At 39.2% G+C, this 22,173-nt stretch overlaps 1 protein-coding gene across 1 annotated transcript in view; it reads right to left on the bottom strand.

The window, feature by feature from the left end:
• FZD3 (frizzled class receptor 3) overlaps positions 1-22,173 on the bottom strand; it is a 64,430-nt gene that overhangs the window by 7,585 nt on the left and 34,672 nt on the right. Inside the window, exon 5 of the mRNA XM_075048884.1 lies at positions 48-196. Within this exon, the coding sequence (XP_074904985.1) occupies positions 48-196 (149 nt within the window). The remainder of the gene's footprint in view (positions 1-47; positions 197-22,173) is intronic.

Genomic DNA, 22,173 nt, shown 5'->3' with positions numbered 1-22,173 from the left:
TATTTGCCAGTACTCAACCAGTTTATCTATTAGATATCAATACGCACTCTTTTTTCCTGCGTCCATGGAAGAAGCTAGCCCACTCAAAACAGGTCTTTTTGCTTCCAACCCAGAAGACAGAGGGTATCCCAACGACCAAAGCCATGAGATATTTCATGAGAAAGAGAATCAAATCTGGACGACTCATCTGAGTGACCTAGAGAGAAAAAAAAAAAAAGAGAAGAGAAGATTATACAACCCATCATAGTTCACTACTCCATTTATTAACTCATTTAAAATAACTGTCTCTGCTTTGAGCCAAAGTAAACATCAACAGGGTTCCTTTGTTTCGTGGCTCTAGGGAGCATGACCGAGTGTGTTGTACAGCCCACTGTTGAGTAAAACAAAAGATTCAACTGCTGTGAGGTCTTGGCCTTTATTTCTATTTCTCATCTTTTGTCTGTGCCCTGAATAACTGTAAAGTATTTTCTAGTCTACAGATTATAAAGACTCATTTCTTTGATGGAATTAATGTATATAAAACCAGGTGCTACATTTGCTGTTGGGAAAAATCCCAATGAAATGCTTCATGGGATGTTCAACGCTGATCCTTTATCCCTTAGCCTTCAGTGGAGGGTTATACCCATAGTCTCCCTCCCACAGGAATTCGAGGCATCACAAGGTATGACTGCCTGATTCTTACCGACCTGGCAAAACCCCTACCTCTCCCCATTTCTTCAGGGCCATCAACTGAACTTGAAAAAGCTCACGAGGTCTGTTTTTGCAAACATTTTGGTATACAAGGGCTTTGTTTGGAAAAGATGCAGAGAAGATACAAAGATATTATTTCCAGGAAGGTCTGTAAGGTAGTTTTAAAACAAAGAGGCATCCAGGCACTCTCTTGAATCAATAACCCAGCTCAAAAACAGAATCTTCAAGGACAGAGAACTTCAAGTGCAAGCCTGAAAGATACCACCGTCTTCTTACATGAAGGTTGTAAAGGAAAGGAACTAACTTATTCTGGTGTAATTAAGTTCTCTGTAAGCATTTGTGTGACACTATCACTTACACTGTGACCATGGAAGGTACACTAGATCTTAAACATCCACTGGCCATTAAACGACTTGGGGTAGAGGAAGAGGTTCCCTGCTTTTCATCACAGCTGAGGGAAAGCTGGTCAGAAAACCTAAATGAGGGATCAGTCAAAATACTCAACACAGTCAACAACCGGGGAAGACAATAAAACTGACCACTGCAAGGCTGAGTCTAAAGGAATGGGTCTGCAAAACACCTTGAAAATTTTTATGGTAACGGGGAATAAGGACTATGAACAGAGATGGCACAATAAAGGAGAAGAACGGGTAGTCCTGTAAGCAGAGAAAGAAAATGAAGCCAGGCAGGGAGCAAGAGAGAATGAGACTGATAAGCAGATGACATGAAAGGATGGCAGACGTGATGGTACAAGCAGAAGGTGGACCAGAAGGGAGGGAAGGAGATCCTGTAGCTGGGGACTCCTTGGTAAGGACTGACAGGCCTTCAACCAGAGCAGATCCAGAGCAGAAGGATCTTCTGTCCAAGAGGAGCACAGCTCAAAGCGGCGGATGTAGAGGCAGAAAAGTAACTTGACAGGTGAGGGGAAGACATCAGTGATCGTCTCATATCGTGACACATTGACAGTATGAGGTTCTCACTAGAATGGCTTTAGGATGTGTAATGGTAAGGCTGGGAAAGATGTTTAAACAAGTGGAAATTCGAATGACCTTCCGTTAAATTCTGCTGATCCCAACAGAAATAAAGTAGGTACATAATAGGATAACAAAGATCCACAGATGGCTCAAGGATTAGTATGGCAGGAGGGTTTGGGGCTGTTTAATCATGGGGAGATGCTCACGAAATTAGGTCTCTTTCCAACAAGGAGTACCTGCAGGAACAGCTTTGGGACTGATGGCAACACAGCTGATAAAAACCATTAGACTTAAGAAAGTGATCTGGATATCTACTGGCCTGTTTAAAACAGAAGAAAATACCAAATAAGCTGTTTCAAGCCAGGGGAACATTGCTCTGTAAGCTAAGAGCGAGACTGAAATACTTTGTACAGTTCTGGGAATTCAGTTTGAATTCATCTTCCTGTAAAGCAGAGGGGTATAGAGAAGAGCTAGTAGGATGACAGGGAACAGCCAGCCTATCTTGCAAGAAGCTTGTCTGGCCTATAAAGACTCAAAGGTGTGAAAAAATTAATTGTTATGTAACATGAAATATTTAAACACTGGAACATGGGAAAAAAACCCACCTAGGAGTATTTAAGCTAAGCAATAGGAAAGAAATATGGCTGCATCAGCCATGAAGAGTTGCCATCCTTACAGGAGCAAGATTTTTGGAATAGCTTTCAAACAAGAATTGTGGAGACGGGCATCTTTTAAGGTTTAGTGTTACCAGTCTACAAAAGATGTTGACAGTGACAGTCAGAGCTTCCCTCTGACCCTATGAGCCTATATTAATGTAGAAACACATATGCAATCTCCTAAAACAACATCAAGAACCATTTTTATTCCCAAACTGAAAATCCAATTCAATGTAGTCACTGTGTCAAGATGATTTGCCAGAAGTAGGCTCATGCCCCATGATTCTCCAACCACATAATGCTGAGGGGCAGCAGAGCTTCTATATGGACCAGTGAAAATACAGCAATCATGGTTTTAATACTTTGTATTATTACACATTTTTAAATAATATCAGCATTGTAGCTGGAAAATGAGAATTTAAGTGTCTTGCCCAAAATCACACAGTGCAACTGTGGCAGGCCAGAACATAACAAGAATTCAGGGCATCAATATTGGTCTTTGGTAGCTACATGCCCATCTTTCAATTAAATGTAGAAATATAACGAGCATTATTATAAGATGTCTGCTAGAGTTCATCTTCATATGAAGTGGGATCAAGGCTCTCCCCATGTCAGTTCTTTCCTCAGTACTGCTTAGTATGCTTTCCATCAATCTCTGCCCCAGGAAAAACACTGATGCTGAAAGGTTTTTGACAACACTATGGACCTTCCTATGCTTGCAACCATTTAACCATGGAAAATGAGTCTGAAGGCTTTCCAGGTGGTTTTGTAGTCAACCTGTGAAATTCCACTCAAGAAAAAAAATAATTAACAATTACCCAATAAAAAAGTATCCAACAAAATTAAGCTCTCAAAAATTAACCTTATTATCTCATTTCATAATGTGCAAATGTGGCATTAAGTGGAATAAATGGTGAAATTCATTGTTTCTTAATGAAGGTAATATTCAGGTAAATTTTTATATTTACATATAATGCTCGTCTGCTGGGCCAAGTCTCCCCTGGCATAACTACCAGCCTGAAGGGAATTTAATTTTGATTCTTGCATTAAGAATAAAACAACAGTTCTAGTGCTACAGCTCTTAGTCGCTCACTGTACTACAGGACATCTTTATTTTATTGACCGAGTCATACTGTTTTATGCTCAAGCCAACAGAAATCAGGTGCTGTGATGTGTACTGTTGCCCATACTGAATATATTACAAATCCCTATCGCACTAAGTAAATTATATTACTTCCATGAAGATATTACAGTAAATCACTTGATAGCAAAACTTCTGGCTCAACATATTCATGCTGGGTGCTATAAATAATTCCAAGCAAAAATTAAAATAAATATATACAATAAATACTTTCAGGTGAAAGGAAGAACATCCTACTCTTTGGCAAAGCAAGTTATTAAACATCATTACATACATTTCTTGAAAATAGCCTCTTTGCGCAAAGCAAGCAATTCAAGTAGTAACATATTAGACTCACTGATCATTAATACTAAAGTGACTGCACCTGTTTTAAACACATATCTGCAGATTATGAGACACTTATAATAATTAACACAGGAAAAATGAAACTTAATTTACTATTTCAGGCTTATAAAACTGAAAATACCAGGTGTTTAAACCCAAGGCCTCTGAGCCCATTTCCCAGAAGCATAGCACTCATGTAACTCCAAGCCCAAAACACTGCCATTTTCTTTCATTAGGACAGAGAACAGGTTGCACAGTTTTAAAAAGCAGTAAAACTACAGAAAAGCTCACTCCTGTTCACCCTCAAAACTTAAATCCCAGAGATTTTCACTTTTGCTATACTGCCTGGCTATTTAGGAAGAATAAAACGTACAACTTAAACAACAAAGTATTGCAGACTTTAACGTGGTTAGATATATTCATAATACATGAAATTATAATTTGACCTGGAATATCCAAACTTCACACACCACTTTACTCAAATGCGAAACATTTTCCAAAAGCATCTGCTAATGTGATCTGCTTTGCTGCACAACCGCAGCATTGATAGTTCTAGAAATACGGGCCCTTATTTATAGTAAATCCCCACTGGCAGTGAGTATAATGTTGAAACTGTTTCAGTAGCACTTCTGCTATTTTAAAACCATTTTTTATATATCCTCAGCTTTGAAAGCTCAGCTTGCCTATTACTATTTATGCCTCTTGCTGAGAAAATCCATGTAACTAGGACTACTGAGGCAAGTATGGATAGGCTGAAGCAACAATAGCAGCAATTCCAGCACCACAAAATCACTTGCTCTTCCTTTTCTCAACAAATTCATTGTGCAGGACCCAAACTCTTCCAGAAGTATCCAACTCTAACGCATGAAACCTCAATAATTTCCTGGGGGAGTACTTAGACAAAAAGCTGCTGCTGTAACCCTGTCCACACTTCTAAAATTATCAGCATCTTCATTTTTACAGCTTGTCTCAACTGAACGACTAAAAGAGGAGACACAACGCTTCACTAAATTCCAGACTTCTTTAAAACCATGAGACATCTACGTGTGCAACCACCTTTGAAGACAACAGTGAAAAATGGAAAAGATTCCCAGTTTCTATTTATATTCTTGGAGACAGATGATGATGCAGGGAATATATAACGTGATCCTAGATGCTGTGGAAGACCATCCTCCCATGTCTGTAGAGATTATAATTTTCTCCTCTTCTCCAGACCGTTAGCTCAGCTCTGTCTGATTCTGTGCAGAAAGCCTTTTGCAAATTTGAGACAAGAAAGAAGTCACCCAAATTTGGGGTATAACAGAAATGAAAAAACAATGGGCAGACTGATTAACCGACAAATGAGACACTCAGGTCTCTGATGCCATCCATGCTTATATAATAAGGTCACCTGATGCACTTTCCATCTTTGTTTTTAAAAATTCAGAATATAAGCAAATATGTTTGAGCTTAAACAAATGCAAACTTCTTTAAGCATTAATTGGGTCTATATACTTCCTTAAAAATGAGGATATTGGGAAACATCTAAAGAAAGAGTATGTATTTATTGTTTTAACAGAAATATTTTAACTTTGAGTGAAAAACAGTTGCAATTTTAAAAGTACTAGAATCAAAGTGTGATGGAATATACAATTTGGAAATTGATAGATGGCAAGAACACGAAGACAAGTTTTTCTTTTACAATTGTATTCTTGGAGAAAAATCTCTCTAGAGTAAGAAGTTTTGAATGAAAATGTAGCAGTTCTTTTATGAGAACAGCAAACTGGGTGAACTTACACCACTGTTACTGTTTACTACAAATATCAAAGTTTATTTAAGAAACATCCCTGAAAGCTAAACTATTGACATAACTGAAAGGAGGAAAAGAAACTAAAATGCAGTTACTAAGAATTTAAAATGTATTTTCACCTCTTATTTTTCTACAAAATCCTTCACAGCTGCTGACTTATGCTGAGCTCCATACAGCTACACATAACAAATACTGTAAGAACAAGGAGTAAATATCACTAATGTGAACTCTCTATGCAGAATTTCCTCTTCTTGTAGAGAATTACAATGCAAGCAAAGCAGTGCTAATAGTTATTATGTTGTAATTTACTTGGGAGGTAGACTGATAAATATCATAAAAAGCACACTAGTGGCACAAGAAAAAAAGAGCCTTAGAAATACAGCCTAGTATTGTTTGAGCTTTGATAAGCGCATGGTATGTAGCTTCTGAAGCTACAGTTAAAGACTTAAGAGTATTTTAGCAAGGTATGTGAAGGTACTCTTTGTTACAGTTTTGGGTTACAACATGTTATTGATGTACTGCAATAATTTTCATATAGTAACATGCAACATCCCTCTACCCCTCCTGTACAGATGTAGGACATCTTCATGCCCTCCCCCAGTGGTTTAAACACTGAAGGAGTTTTAGATATTCAGCTTTCAAAGTGGGGGTCTAAAGGGGTACTTGATCACAAAATACCCTCTGCAACTGCAGCACCATCCAGCTCACCTTAGTTGTCTATTTTAGGACTTCAATGTTAACCGCAGATCATACATTACAGCAGTTTCTCTTGAAATTAGTTCTGTATAAGCATTCACTTCAACTTTCAGTTTTGTTCTGCAAGTAATCCAAGTTGTGAAATGCTAATAAAAAGTCCCAATGTGCATCTAAAAGTACAGGGCGAACACTGTGTCAGCTACAAAATAACAGCTCTCAAATACTATTACTTTTTTGGCACAGATGGAGAAGCATGAATCCCATTAGAAAAGCAACCCCTTTAATATTAGAGATTGAGTTCCACTGCAGATGCAGCCAATGAGGAAAAAACCCTCTTAGAACTACTACTACAGTTTAGGCCTGCTACACTCACATTATCAGCTGAAACAATAACTGTGAACATCTACTAAGTAATTTAATCCAGTCATTTCTTCTGTTTCCCACTTGGCACCATTGCCAGATCCTGCTTTATGTCTGTTAACCTCAGCGCTCCCCTCATCATCATGTATCAAAGGCTTTCAAAATACCTCTTATATATTGGCAAGCCACTGACTCAAATCTAGAAGCGCTGCAGATCTCCTCTGGGCCTCAAAAACCTGCGATAATACCTTTCTTTCTAGATAAAAGCCTGTCTTACAAGCATGCTGGTCTGCTCTGAACATCAGGAGCTGCCTTTCTGTGAGGGCAGACAGTGTCAAGGAAACGGAGACCAGAAGGCAGCCAGTGGTGATGTCCTTCAAGATGAAAACCTCTCCTAGAGGAAAGGTAACACTGGTGGTGATTCTCCATTTTCCTTCATACCCAATCGCTTTCCTGGAGATGCAAGAGGGGCTTGTGCACTCTAGCAACATGAGAACTTGGGAATTTAGCAAAGCCGGCACACATCAGTTAGCATCATTCTTGAGTGACAGCCCATTCCTTGCACACTGAGTTGGACCTGCTGCAAAGGCAGCAACATATGAAGATGTGATTGGAAAGCCTTGACAGGCTTCATGCAGATACCCGTGTGAATGCTAGATTGCACAGATCTAAGTCCCTGAACTGAATTTGTCTTGCTGTGCAGCTCTAGGCCTTCAGCAGTATTCAGCTAACAAGAAAAAATAGGCAACAAGATGTAGACGCAGGGGTTTGGGTTGTGCACTCTGCACTCCGCTCTATTCTGTTCAGACACGTCTCGCAAGCAGCACGGGCACTGATGTTTCACCTAATGAAGACCAACAAACAAGTTCTGTCAGATACAAAGATTGCATATGTGATAGCAAGATTTCTGTAACCCGTTTTTTTCCTCCTATCTGCTGGGTTGGCGTAGCAGCTGGGTTGGTGCAGATCATCAAACAGAAATGTACTTTCCTCAGTGAATACAAAAAGGCACTAGTTTGAATGCATTGTTTCCCTACTGAAACACACAGTGGCAGGTGTTCAGAAAGAAGGTTAAAAACATCAATTTCAGCATTCCTCCAGGGAAAAACAATGCTTCTTTGTAGGCACACTGTTAATTTAAGATGCTTATATAACTAATTTCTGAATATTTTCCCCTTCTGCCCCTGAATGATCAATCACGGTTGCTTTTTAGTGACAGAGACCAGTGGCCTCTTCCCACTAAAATTGCAAATTAATGAGCTTGCTGCCTATGTGAAGTGAAAGCACAAACATAACACCTGTCCCCTTCCTTTGGGGCACAGTTTCACAACAACGCTGATCATTTGATATTTCCCTAAGGATAAAAAGCAATGAAATTCAAATTAACCCATCCTTTTGTTGAAAATGGGAGAAGTGGGGGAAAGACCAAAGGGAATCTGATCCAACAGTCTCATTTTCATAACCAATTCCATCACTGTCATTGCTTTGAGACTTAGAATATTATACTCACACTGCTCATTTCCCAGTAAAATGTTGTAGCATTTGTCACTGTAAAATAAAATACTTTTTTCAAGTTATTAAAATCTTGCAACTTGCTTGTTTTACTGTTATCCAACAAGCAAATCCGTGCCACTAGTCTGGCTACTAGGCTGCACAAGCTGAAGAATTGAGAAACTACAAACACCTGAAAAAAAGGTAATGGCTAACCTGATTTAGCCCTCATTTAAGAGATAATGACAAAGCCAATACATACTTCTGGAGCTTCAGAACAGCTTGTCTGTGTGAAACAGTGTCAACAGGACCAGGAGACTTCCCTGCATCCAAAAGAAACAAAAGGAAACTTCTCTGGCTCTAAATACCAAAAGCCACATGGCTCACGAGATATCCAGACTATTCCAAGCAGAATAAATACGATCATTCAGACTCCGGGATTTCCGAAGGCGCAGCTCTGTGCTATCACATGAGAACATGGATGCTCATTGTTTCTTGCTCTCAGTTGCACTCTCCTCAGCCGCAGGAGCATGAAAGCACCATGCATTAACTTTGCCCATTGGCTCACATTAAAACAATTAAATTGTTAGAACAATTATGAAAAAGCATTACTAACTATTCTCCAGACTTACTTAATAACTCCTGAGTTGCTATATACCCAGAGTGAAAATTAAAGCAAAGTGATCAGCCTATGGAAGACTTGGGCCAGTTACAGATAGCTTCAAAACATAACCCAAACTAAAAATAAATAAATAAGAGACTGTAATAAAAGCTTATACAATTACCATCTTAATGGGATACAGGCTATTCTGGAGGAAACTTATTCACCACAGAAGTTAAGTATTAGCCCAGGCACTGCAGATCCATGTCACCATGCCGAACTCACCCGCAATACATTTTTTTCAAGAATTTAATCTGCAAAAGCACCTAAAAACCACATCCTTATGAAAACTGCCTCTACAGACCATTTAAAATGTAATGAATTATATTTTAGAATAATTTCTCTTGAGTTTCTCCAGCATGTTATGGGAGAGAAATATATGGGAAAGAAATAATTCAGTTCATGGAAGGACTGCACTGGTTTTCACCAGAAGTCATCCATTGTCTGTGTTGTGCCAGGGGAACACACTGGAGTCTAATCATCTGCTGGAAAAATAGCTTAAATAAAGAATAACACAGCAGAGAGCGGCCTCTCACAAGGTAATGCTGCAAGGTTTTCTTCATCTATCTCCTTCTTGAAAAGGGATCCCAGAGGACAACTAAAAAGGTCCTGACTCATGACTAGAGTCTAATAACTCGCCTCCAACGCTTTTGCCCTTCAGGCCCCGCAGTTAGTCACAGTGTCAGTAACCAGCAATCATCAAGAAGTTTGATGCTAACTGCTCTTCCATTCATGGGACAAGAATGCAGAAGACTACAGCTTCAGTGATCCCCTTACTGGTATCTCGCAACAATCTTCGGGCAGGTTGATTCTGCAGCTTCAGGAGACTGCTTCTGGGAGAACGCCCTGTTTATCAAGGGAAAGCTGAATCTCAGTGAAGCTATCAGGATATCTCATAGTTTGTGGCTTTATCTTGAAACAGAAGACAGCATTCAACCATAGCTACTAATTTTTTAAGTGCTAGCCATCGTTTGTAATCAGAGAGATTGCCCAAGAACCTGCCTTCTGTTTTACCATTATGTGGAACTGGCATCACGAGTCTCTTAGCACTCATGCCGGGCCTTAAGCATGGGAAAAGCAAGTGTACTTGAGCGTACTACCCATGAGAGACTTGGACTTCTCTTTCCTTTTCCTGCAGACACGTACAAGCTGAAGTGGGCTGTCCTCTGCCGAGAGGAAAAAGCAAACAAATCCCCACCTGCCACAAAGTTGTTTTCCCCAGCACATCTTATCTTTCCTCTTGTCACTGGAATAAAAGAATCACGTCACAACACTTGAACATATTCCTCACTTTGGACCATTTCAGCCCCTCTCCCAAATACCACCTTTTGGATGAGCTGTAGCTGTTCAACATAACAGGTCTGAGAACCCATAAACTCTTTTTTCCCTTACATACCTGTGAATAACACACTGATTAAAATGACAAAGTATCACTTCAAGTCAAAGCATGACTCACCCAAAGGTGTCTAACACAGAAAATGAAACAAACCCAATTTACTATGATTTCTCTTACTTAAATCCCAATGCTTACAAAAAAAAAAAAAAAAAGTCATGCAGTTGTCCTTACCCTCGTTGTGGAACCAGATAGCCTTACCGTAGTATTCTGTCTTTGTGCAAACAGGGATTGCAGTTGGCATGGGCTAAAATGGGTCAATAAACTTAACGGCTGAAACCAAGTTTTATCAGCAATTGCTTCTTTACTGGCACCCACAACACACTGCTTGATACACCTATCTTTCACAGAGATTAAGACAAGATTAAAGAGATGCCTACCTGAATTACTGGCAAATCTGTTAAATTAGGGATACTGAGGGGTTGCTGCAGCAGGTTGCATTTGGCAGATTTGTCCCATGGCCAGAGAAGTTGGAAGCTCCCTGTTGTCATTCAGAAAAAATAGCTTTTTTTTCTTCAGGTATTAGCACTTCATTGGCAATCAAACAGTAAGCCAGGAAAAAAAAACCCCTAATGTTTCAGAAAATCTTATTTCTGTCAACCCTGCTGCTAAAAATTAACTTGGACTAAAATCTTTGCAGCCTTAATACCTATTTTGGCAGTAGATACTCTTTCTTGAATTTATTCAATTCATACAAGACAAAATTCAGTAAGCTTCCTATGACCCAAGCTTGGAATATATCGCCATTAATAAACTCCCACTACTTGAATGAAGACACTGGAATTAAGAACACAGAACAAAAGAAACATCCTTGGTCAAGTCAAGTCTTCCACTGCTCCAGCCAGCAATGGCACACAAGCCTATTCAGTTATCCAGCTTTACCCTGAAATCATGAGCTCCCCTCCTCAGTTCATCATGTAATTCTCTTATTTCCAACTCAAGTTTATTCATGGCCATGTTATCATTCTGCCAGGACTGCCACTTGACTTTAACAGCTCTTTTTGAATGTTCTTTAAGGATTTCTAAAACTGCAACTATGTCCTGTCTTACTCTTCTTTGGCAAGGCTATGTACACTCCTCCTCCAAAGACAAGCTCTAACAGAACCTTATTCCTGGCACCGTTTCATTACTTTTCATTTATTTTTATTTTCTTTTTGCAGACTTTTTTGATCCAACACAATGCAGTCAGTCACATAATGCCATGCAGAAAAAAACAGTTGCACATAAGATTATATTTGTTCCAAAAATGGTTCAGAATGAGTAATTAGCACACTGTGAAATGGCTGAAGATTAAGTCATACTAAACAGATTAGTGTAATTTTGTAAATATGCAAATAATAGCCAAATCATAGCTTAAAGCACAAGTATGGAAGCTGGGGGAGAAGAAACAAACAGCTATTTTAGCAAACATGGTATTTATAAAATATTTCTTCTCTCCACAGACAGAATACTATGTTCATTAGTCTAAAGGCCTTCTTTTTCAAGTTATAGTGTGAATGGAATAAAATTAATGACCATTTACATCATTTGATCTTAAAAACTCAGTTCAACTGAATCTTTGAAAAATAATTTGGTGTCAGCATTACTACATCAATTGAGAAAATTTTAGAATGTAACACTGAATACTGTAATACTGTAAGGGTGATTGAACAGTGGAACAGGTTGCCAAGAGAATTTGTGGAGTCTCCGTCCATGGAGATATTCAAAATTTGGCTGGACACAGCTATGAGCCATCTGCTGTAGGTGACCCCACTTTGAGCAGGGGTTTGACTGGACAATCTCCACAGGTCCCTTCCACTCTCAGCTATTCTCAAATAAACATGAGAGTCTAATATACCCAAATATAATAAGAAGAATTATTAATGCCCTATTTCTACTTAAAACTCCTCTTAGTTCTCTCTGAAAGAACTGCTTCGGGACTAGAGATTGAAGTATTTCCATATATTAAAGTTGAGCTCTTAAACCTATACAATGATGCATTTTTAGAAAGACAAGTCCCAAACTTCAAACACAAGGAGTAACGTAGTCTGGTCAAAGCATTATAACCCTGATCTGTGAGTGTTCTACATCCTGGAAGACAACACAGCTCATCAGTTTATGATACTGCTTATCAGTTTTCTGTTCATACTTTTGACTCTTTCATGGTGAAAATGAGAAATAGGCACTGGTCTTAGGTTTTTTGAGCATAATAGATATTTTAACATAATTCAGCATTAAACATTACATATAATGACTTCAGAAACTCTATTAAAAAGAAAAAATAAATGAGCAAAACACAAGTAAAAAAATATCTGTATTACTAAGAATATAATCTGTTAATGGAAAACATGTGAGTAACCCAGCTCTTTAGATAACTCAAATATAGCCTTTTTTAATATGAAAAGATTCTTATTTATAAAAACAACAAAAAAGTATTTTTATGTTCCTCAGTTGAATTTTGAAGCTGCACCTGATTCTTGAGTGGGCTTAGATCATGTGGAAAGCAAACATTCATACATGTTGAGAAGAGATACTGTACTCTGTCTGCATTTACATTTCTAGGAAACGGAATAATTCTCTGTTAATAAAAAAGAACTAATAGAAGGATGACACTGGGGAGCACTGTTTGTCCATACAAATAATGTAAAAGAAAAATCAAACTTGAAACGTGCAAGTATTTGTTACATTTTCATGCTATATAGCCAAACCATGTCTAAGCTAAGCGGATGTTTACCAAGATCAAGGCACATACAGAACATGTCCGAGAGATCTGGACCAGTCTTATAGGTGAATTTAGTTCATATATCTCATTATATTCCATCATTAGAATAGATCTATTATTTAATAATACTGATTTCAGGTCTAGAAACACATTGTTTTAACAGAGAGAGTAAACATCTTTCTATATTTGTGTATTTACAGACTGTATTTTGAACTGCTTTATGTTACACCACTAAGCAAACCTCTTAAAACACTCACAGTGGGAGTTGGTTGCTCATGTTATGCCCAGTGGCATTATAGATATGGTGACTACAATCACAATTCCCTGAAAAGTCGAAGCCTTCAGAAGAAAAGCTATTATCAGCAGTATAACTGTCAGAGCTGCTTAGGCCTGAGACCAATGACATTCAAATGTAAATACCCTTTCAGGACTGAAGTTTTAAAAATTTGTTGGAAATAATAATGATAGTCTGGAATCACTAGGAATAAATGCACAGAAGTGCAGTATCTCTGAAATTTACTGGACCTTGTGTTTCTGTGCGTGCTGACGGGACAAGTCATTCACTAGTCAAGGAACACTACAGAGAGCACAACAAAAGCCATCCTACTGAAATTCACTCGGATGCAGAATATTCGGACTTAAAAACATCAAGGTTCAGCATTCACTGAGATTTTGGCAGAGATCTACAGTTAACACCCCATTGAAGATTTTCTCTTTGCAAGCCAGTTTACAGCTATTTTGACATGACTGTCCAACATCTCAAAGCAACTCTGAAACCCAGTGAAAGAGTCACAATCATTAATGAATGCATTGCTATTCAGAATTTTCAAACGCAAATTATAACCAATTTCTTTTAATTTATTAAAATGAAAAGTTAAATGTTTTTTTAGGTGACTGATTTCCTAACACATGTACCACAATATTCAATTCTGACAGTTAAGAGTGACTGGTGCTTCAAAACCAGAGAAATCAGACCTTTTAACTTAGTTTTTGTTGCCATTTTAATAGCAATTAAAAGAGTCAGTGGAAAAAGAGAGCTTCCTTAATAATCAAAGGCTGTTCTAGATATAAAGCATGCTTATTAAAAAGAGAAATGAATGAAACTGAGAACTCAAAACCAGCAAGATCTGACCTCCTTTGGCAAGTCACCCTCAGAAAAATACTGAATAAAAAGAAAGGAAAAAAAAAAAAAAGAAAAAGATGACCTTGAGGAGTCATACTTGGGTACAAGTACAAATCAACCTGTCTGAAGATAATGGTTGAGAAATCAGCATTTCCCTTTGTCTCTAGCTCAGTCAATCCAATTAAAAAAACAGCCAGAAATGAGTCATGTGAATGAAATGATTGCTTTCACTCAATATGTTAATTGACTGGAAATTGCATACATGCCAAGGTACGATAAGAGAATACATCCTATGTAGGATTTATCAAAGCCTTGGATGTGCAAGGAGGAGACAGGACTGATATTACTAATGCTGAAAAGGAGAATCCTGAGAAATTACTAGAGTATATTCTTTTCATTGAATATATTCTTTTTCCTAAGCATCTAAAACAGTAGAAATTAACTGAATCACTGCCAGGAAACAGTGTAATACTGTGGTTAATGTTGTTGTTCAGAGCTGATACTACTTTTGTTTTTGAAAGAAGCCTAACTCATAACTCAGATTTGCTCAGTCTCTTCTGAGTAAACAGCAATATGGAAAATATGGTTTTTATCTCATCCCCTCTCTTTTTTTTTTAGGACAGAATAATTACATTCAACAAGAAGCAATTCCTTAGGGCAGATTTAAGCAAATCCATTACCTCTCCTAAGAGGAATTCTAAACAATAACTAATGAAAAAGAGGGGGGAGGAGAAATCTAGATTTATAGACATCTCTAAATGTATTCTCTTTATGCCTGCCACACACAAACGGTGCTAAGACATTTCTTAACAAAGCCTCTTTTCTGTATCCAGCTTAGTGCACTCCCCCGCATGTTTCTGAAGACCCACTGTAACACAGATGGTGAAACAGCTGAGACATTTTGTATTTAAAAAGATAGTGGTAACACTCCTGATTAGTGGAGAAAATGGCAAAACCTGGAAAATGCCATATATTGCAGCCAATAAAAATGGGGAAACTCCACCCCAACTTAATCAGCACCCCAAAAACGTAGAGTCTACATCTTAAAAATTTCTTCTTGCCACTGTTTTCAGCAAGATGTTTGTAAGCCTCATCTTTTCTTCTCTTTGGTCTGCGTATGCAATTGTTCTAAAGCACTTGTGCATGAAAATAAAGCCTGTGTCAACAAGGGCTACACTTCACCCATAATGCAGGCATGGGAAAAGACAGTCTGCTACAAGAGAATTTCTTAAGTGCATGTGAGTCAACTTTGCCATCACAAAATTTAAAATCTCTACAGTAAATTCAAATGTCTATTAAGAATTTGGGGGGGGGGGGAACTATAAAAACTGAATACAAATACAATTCATAAAGTTAGGCTTTTTTCTTTGTTTTTCTTCTCTTTTTGGAGGGATGGGGGAGAAATGAAGAGACATAGCTGCAAAGCCTGAGCTGGAACTTACAACAGCTCGTCTCAGTGTCTCTTTTGCTTCTGCCCAATTTTATTTAAAAGTAGGCACCAGGAGACATAATATTCAGCAAAGTGAAGTAACAGCAGAGCAAATGACTAAACACTCCCATATTCTTGGCTCTCAGCCTACCATTACTTTACCACCATAGTTGCTTTTCAGTTGGCACCTGTTCATAAGAAAGCTTCCCTGTGTTGAAATGGTTCTGCAAGACGGCTACGCGTAGTCTCTGCTTTCAGTAACATTCCTGCAGTGTTTGTTCAGGGCACCAGGCAAAAAGTAAAGGAAGGACAAAGCCATGCCAAGTGGGAATGAAACATACTTGAAAATGTTACCCCTACCCCTGTTACGTGGGCAACCTTTAAAAAGGATGCAAAACAAAGCAATTTATAGTTGTTAGTGATCCAAACCAATCTGAAATGAACAGCTTTTTATCGCTACACTGTTAATTTTGAGACATCTAAAATGATCTTGAGAATTTACAGGAAAAAAATTAACTGTGATTAGATCAAAAAGTACATTTGTGAAAATGAGAAACAAGAAAACTGACAAATTCTTGAGCCAAAATTATCAGCAGGTGACAGAGATTAATCCTAATATTAAAATCCATTTCTCCGATGTTAGTTGTCAAATAATGCTTTAAAATAATCTGTAATAAGGTATATTTTCATTATTAACAGAAATATATTAGCAAGCTTGTACTTTTGTTTTCCTTTGTGCCTGTACTAGATACTTAGAACTGCCATTGACAGACAAGAGGTACTATTAACAAAACATTCTTTCCATTTACACTTTTGGTATCTTAGGCAACCACAGTTAATCCTCTCTTCTCTATCCAACACCAGCACCAAACAGAAGTGAGTGGGTGAGAACTTCCATCTTCAGTAAAACCCATTTGACATTATTACACAGCAAGACTGGGGCCTCGTCTCAAAGAAGGTAGAGCAGAGAGGAAAAAAAATTGGCTGGATTGACTGTCTATTTTTGTTCCTGACAGAAAGGATATTCAGTATTATATTACAGCATTGCTCTTAATTATTAAGTCCTTAAAAATACCAAGGCAATTTTCATTTTTTAAAAGTGAAGATCAGAAGGAAAACAGAAAAGATTTAAAGAGATAAGAATAGTAACTGCTTCAAGAACTCAGCTGGTTAAAATTGTATTTGCAAAAATAGTTGTGTTGTGCTCATTGTTCTTGCAGAAAAAGTCTTCTCCATTAGCAGTTGAAGGATGTTTATATGATGCTTAGCAAAGCAAAATTATCTCTCCATGGGATTCCCAAATGCAAGCCTATGCCCTTTCAGATACTGATGTCTTAGGTGCTAATTTATGTCCTTTCTTCAAAAATGAGCAAAAAAACATGTTACCAAGTTATCTTTCTGGAATGACTGCTATTCAAGCCAAGACTGGACAGGATCTAGAAAGTGTGTTTAAAAGGTGTTGAGGCATACTCTGATTTTTGAAGGGGAGGGATTGCAAACCAACCCCCAACCTCTCCTACCCCTTCCCCCCAAAAAATTCCCCAGAATTTTGAGGCAAAAATCCTAACATAAAAATACCCAATAAGAGCAAATGTGACCTCTTCAAACAGATAATAAATTAAGTCTGGGTACAATTCATCTGAATGTCCAATGAATCATTAAAAAAATGCCCATTTCTCGGCTTCAGCTAGAAAAGGTTTAAACTATCTTACACAGTTCAATTATGGGACTAAGAAAAGAGATAAAAGCTTTTAAGACCATACTCTGCCATTTCAAGAAAGCAGACACATTTCCTTATCTCAGGAAGATGACAATTACCACTTTCTTCCACCTTTGAATGTTTCCAGCTTGATGCAGCCCTTTCCTTTTCTCTGGGTTAGAAAAGCTGTATTGACCATTTGGACTCCTAGTTTTCATAAGAGAAATGTACATTACAACCAGCTTTGGAGACAGACTTTGCTCAGTATCTATTTCACTTTGTAGACAAATTCATCCCAGTGTTGAGACATATTTTCAGAGACGAGGGCAGGTCACTGTGTCCCAGTTTGATTGCCTTTGTAATTTCCAAGAGGAACAAAACTCTGACACTGTCCTTGTAAAGAACAAAACACCATGGTGCACAGAGGACAAGAATATGTAACAGCAGCTAAATGCACTTCATACTTTTTTTTCCCCCTTTTACCCTACTTTTTACCTTACATCAGATATATCTGAACTTAGATATCTGATAGAAAGGAACTTAAGGCTTTTATGGCAACAGGAATTCAAAACCTGACTGGACACAGTCCTAGTCTGACCCTGCTTGAGCTGGGGGTTGGACTAGATGATTTCCAGAGGTCCCTTCAACCTGAGCGATTCTGTGCTTCTGTAAAGTGACTAGCCAAAATTTTATCCCACTCCACTACTTCATCTGAATTAGTTCCCATAGCATGACATGCTCCGTCAACATACAAGGTAGAAATTGCAAAGTAAGAGAGGAAAGAGACAAACTTTGAAAGCTAACCATTGGGTCAGGACTGCTGACTAAAAAGCCAAGCCAGTACCAAGAACTTGTTAAGAATGGTAAAATTATTAGAGAGATGATGATGATGATAGCCACACTAAACAGCAACAGGAGCGTACAGCATCTTATTTCCCCAAGTGTCCCTCCTTGAGCCCAAGGTTACAAATATCCAACTCTCTGTTCCAAGGCTCTGCCCCCTGAACAATGATATGGTATTGGTAGAACCACTGCTGTTACAAACAGAAGCAGAAGGAGGAGCAGCAAAGCATGTATTTTCAACCGTAGCAAAAGAGATGACTAGATATGATTATTTTATGATTGGATCATGTCACACTTCCCTGCTTTTTTCCCTTCATTTCTGCATTTTACCTTGATGTAAAATTATTCTATACTCTCATAAAAAGAGATTACACATGAGATGAAAGTCTGACCTGAAGAACACGTAATGCACACAGCCCGGTTAAAATGCTACATTTATGATGAAGGTACCAGGTTCTATAGCTAGAGAAAAATAATTTCATTTTCCACTGCATGAACTCTTGCACAAAAACATTAATCCATTTTTTGAGGCCAAGCACAAATTCATTTTTTAAGGCAATGAGTGAAAAGTGGGATAGCAACATAAAATTCAGTTCCTTATTTGAATATTACTGTTCTGAAAGCAGATTACAAAGGCACTGTTCCCCACTCCAGGAAAAGAGAAGTGTCCCCACTTTGGTGAAAATGGAGGTGAATGAGTTAAGACATTTTTAGGCCACTGTGAGCAAGTATTTCCCAGAGAAGTAATACTGACTGGAAAGATTAATTACATCAGGCAGTTACTGCAAATAGTCCTAGCATCAGAAACAATAAAAATAATTATTTGTGGTAACACCTTAGTCAAGAATCATAGAATGGTTTGGGTTTGAAGGGACCTTAAAGATCATCTAGTTCCAACCCCCCTGCCATGGGCAGGGACACCTTCCACTAGACCAGGTTGCTCAAAGCCCCATCCAACCTGACCTTGGACACTGCCAGGGATGGGGCATCCACAACCTCTCTGGGCAACCTGTTCCACTGCCTCACCACCCTCACAGTGAAGAGCTTCTTCCTTACATCTGATCTAAATCTGCCCTCTTTCAGATTAAAGCCATTACCCCATGTCCTATCACTACATGCCCTTGTAGAAAGTCCCTCTCTGGCTTCCCTGTAGGCCCCCTTCAGGTACTGGAAGGCTGCTAGAAGGTCTCCCCGGAGCCTTCTCTTCTCCAGGCTAAACAACCCCAACTCCCTCAGCCTGTCCTCATAGCAGAGGTGCTCCAGCCCTCTGATCATCTTAGTGGCCCTCCTCTGGACCAGCTTCAACAGGTCCATGTTCTTCTTATGTTGGGGACCCCAGAGATGGATACAATACTCCAGGTGGTGGTCTCACTCGATCGGAGCAGAGGGGCAGAATCCCCTCCCTCGACCTGCTGGTCCTGCTTCTTTTAATGCAGCCCAGGATACAGTTGGCTTACTTGGCTGCAAGCACACATTGCCAGATCATACTCAGCTTTTCATCCACTAATACCCCCAAGTACTTCTCCTCATGGCTGCTCTCAATCCACTCATCGCCCACCCTGTATTTGTGCTTGGGATTGCTCCAACCCACATGCAGGACCTTGCACTTGGCCTTGTTGAACTCCATGAGGTTCACACAGGCCCACCTCTCAAGCCTGTCAGGGTCCCTCTGGATGGCGTCCCTTCCCTCCAGCCTGTGGACCACACCACACAGGTTGGTATTGTCAGCAAACTTGCTGAGGGTGCGCTCAATCCCACTGTCCATGTTGCCGACAAAGATGTTGAACAGCGCTGGTCCCAATACCAACAACCCCTGAGATACGCCACTCGTCACTGCTTTCCACTCGGACATCGAGCCATTGACCGCAACTCTTTTGAGTGTGACCATCCAGTCAATTCCTTATCCATCCCTCAAATCCATGTCTCTCCAATTTAGAGACAAGGATGTTGTGCAGGACAGCATCAAATGCTTTGCACAAGTCCAGGTAGATGACATCAGTTGCTCTTCCCTTATCCAATACCGTAACCCCACTGTAGAAGGCCACCAAATTTTTCAGGCACGATTTGCCCTTAGTGAAGCCATGTTGGCTGTCACCAATCACCTCATTTTCCTTGTGCCTTAGCATAGTTTCCAGGAGGATCCACTCCATGATCTTGCTGGGCACACAAGTGATACTGACTGGCCTGTAGTTCCCCAGGTCTTCCTTTTTTCCCCTTTTTAAAAATGGGGGTTATGTTTCCCCTTTTCCAGTGAGTGGAACTTCCCCAGACTACCACAACTTCTCAAATATGATGGATAGTGGCTTAGCCACTTCATCCGCCAGTTCCCTCAGGACCCACGGATGCATCTCATTGAGTCCCATGGCCTTGTGCACCTTCAGGTTCCTTAGACGGTCTCGGACCTGATCTTCTCCTACGGTGGGCAGTTCTTCAGTCTGCCAGTCCCTGCCTTTGCCTTGACTTGGGCAGTGTGGCTGGAGCACTTGCCTGTGCAATTTGCCATTATTCATATTGAAAAAAGGATGCTCTAATATAGCAACCTTGGTGGTTTTAACTAAGTTACAAGATTTGTCCAGGTTGATACAAAACACAGCTCCCTGAGTTGCCTAAGGTGACATCCACAAAATCAATGTCTTTCCCCTACAGTGTGGAAAATGCAATTAAATTTTTTAATCATATTAGATAGATTGTATATACTGTAAATAAACCTCACCTCTCAATGCAGTAGTTGTTTTTTCCTTACTAAAGGAGACTCAAGGAAACAATATTCACTCCACTCAACTTTTGACAGCTTATCTCAGAGCTCATCTGAGCCCTCACAGCCATGGTACGAGAGGAGCGACTGCTGCCTGTTTTACCTGCTGTTGCTGCCCAGGCAACAGATTAAAGCTACTGCCTGAACAGCAGCAGCCCACGATGCTAAAGAAAATTGAGGACCAGGATGTGCTCGTGGGGAGAGAGCTGCTGCCACCTTTTACAAATCCTTCCCCTCCTTCCTAGACTCTTCCAGAAACGTGGAGCGCCGAGGACACTGAGGGCAAGGTAAGGTAACAGGAGCTCCTTTTTGCCCTGCACTTACTCCTCAAAGAGAGGGAATACTGGGATATTGATTTCCTGTCTTTGTGGCAAAAAAGTTTTTATTTCACAAGGAAAGCAACAGATGCCTCCCAGATCTGACAAATAAAATACGTAGCCAGGTCAACCCAGGAAACATCCAGGTAGCCGAAATCAAGATTGAAGCATAAAGGTATCTTGTTGCTTCCTCCATTTTGGGACTATTTAGCCCTTTAGGTAGTCAAAGAAACATGATGTCTATTTTTCATTTGAACACCAGCTGTGGAGGCTCTCTTCGGTTTAGCAGCAGCCAGGAGAATCTGCAGCAAATTATTAACCCCACAGTATCTCCTGCATGAAGCAGTCACACAGGAGGGAGGCATGCCTGGTGCAGCTGCATACTCGAACTCCCCCATTAGCAATTTTCCAGAATGAGTTACTGTGGCATCATCCTCTGATGGCAAAGATGATGTAACGGTTGAACGGACTAATGAATTTTTAACCTCAGATTTGCTCAGTGTGCCTATGCAAGCAGCAAATTCCAACTACCACAACCCCGTGTAAGGTTTGCACATAAAACCTATGTCCACTGTGGAATCAGCTACAGCTCTCAATTTAGAATAGTCTAATCTCAGAAACTGATACTCAAATATTTGAAGTTAGGTTAAATAACATCAAGGCTTTGAAAAAATATGGTCTTATTTTGCAAGTGAGTGATACTCTCCACAAAGCTTTAAATTTTCCCCTAATTTAATAATATATTTTACTAGCATGATCTAAGGATAAAATTATTTTTCCCCACAGCTTTGGAAATCTGTTTCAATTGTAAGTGTGGATAGTTTAATTAGGGAAGCATGTTTAGTTTAAGAAAAAAAATTGGATGGGTTAGAAGAAAAAACCCTTCTAATACTCCCTAGGGCCTACGGGTCCTTCAACCCAATTTGATGTGAATGAAACCATTATTGTTCTTTTGACTCCCGCTGAGCCATTATGTTAACGGTTTTCTAGAGATTTGAGTAGCATTTTACTACATGTTTTTGTTATTCCACTAGCCAGAATTTTAGCCCTTAGACATCTGAAGTTTCAAGCTTTAACATCGATTCTGTTCAACATTCTGAGATAGCAATATCCTTTCACTTTTATAGATTC

The sequence above is a fragment of the Buteo buteo genome, chromosome 17 (genome assembly GCF_964188355.1).
Source record: "Buteo buteo chromosome 17, bButBut1.hap1.1, whole genome shotgun sequence".
NCBI lineage: Eukaryota > Metazoa > Chordata > Aves > Accipitriformes > Accipitridae > Buteo > Buteo buteo.
The sequence above is the reverse complement of the archived record's forward strand: the minus strand, read 5'-3'. Positions and strand labels throughout refer to the sequence as shown.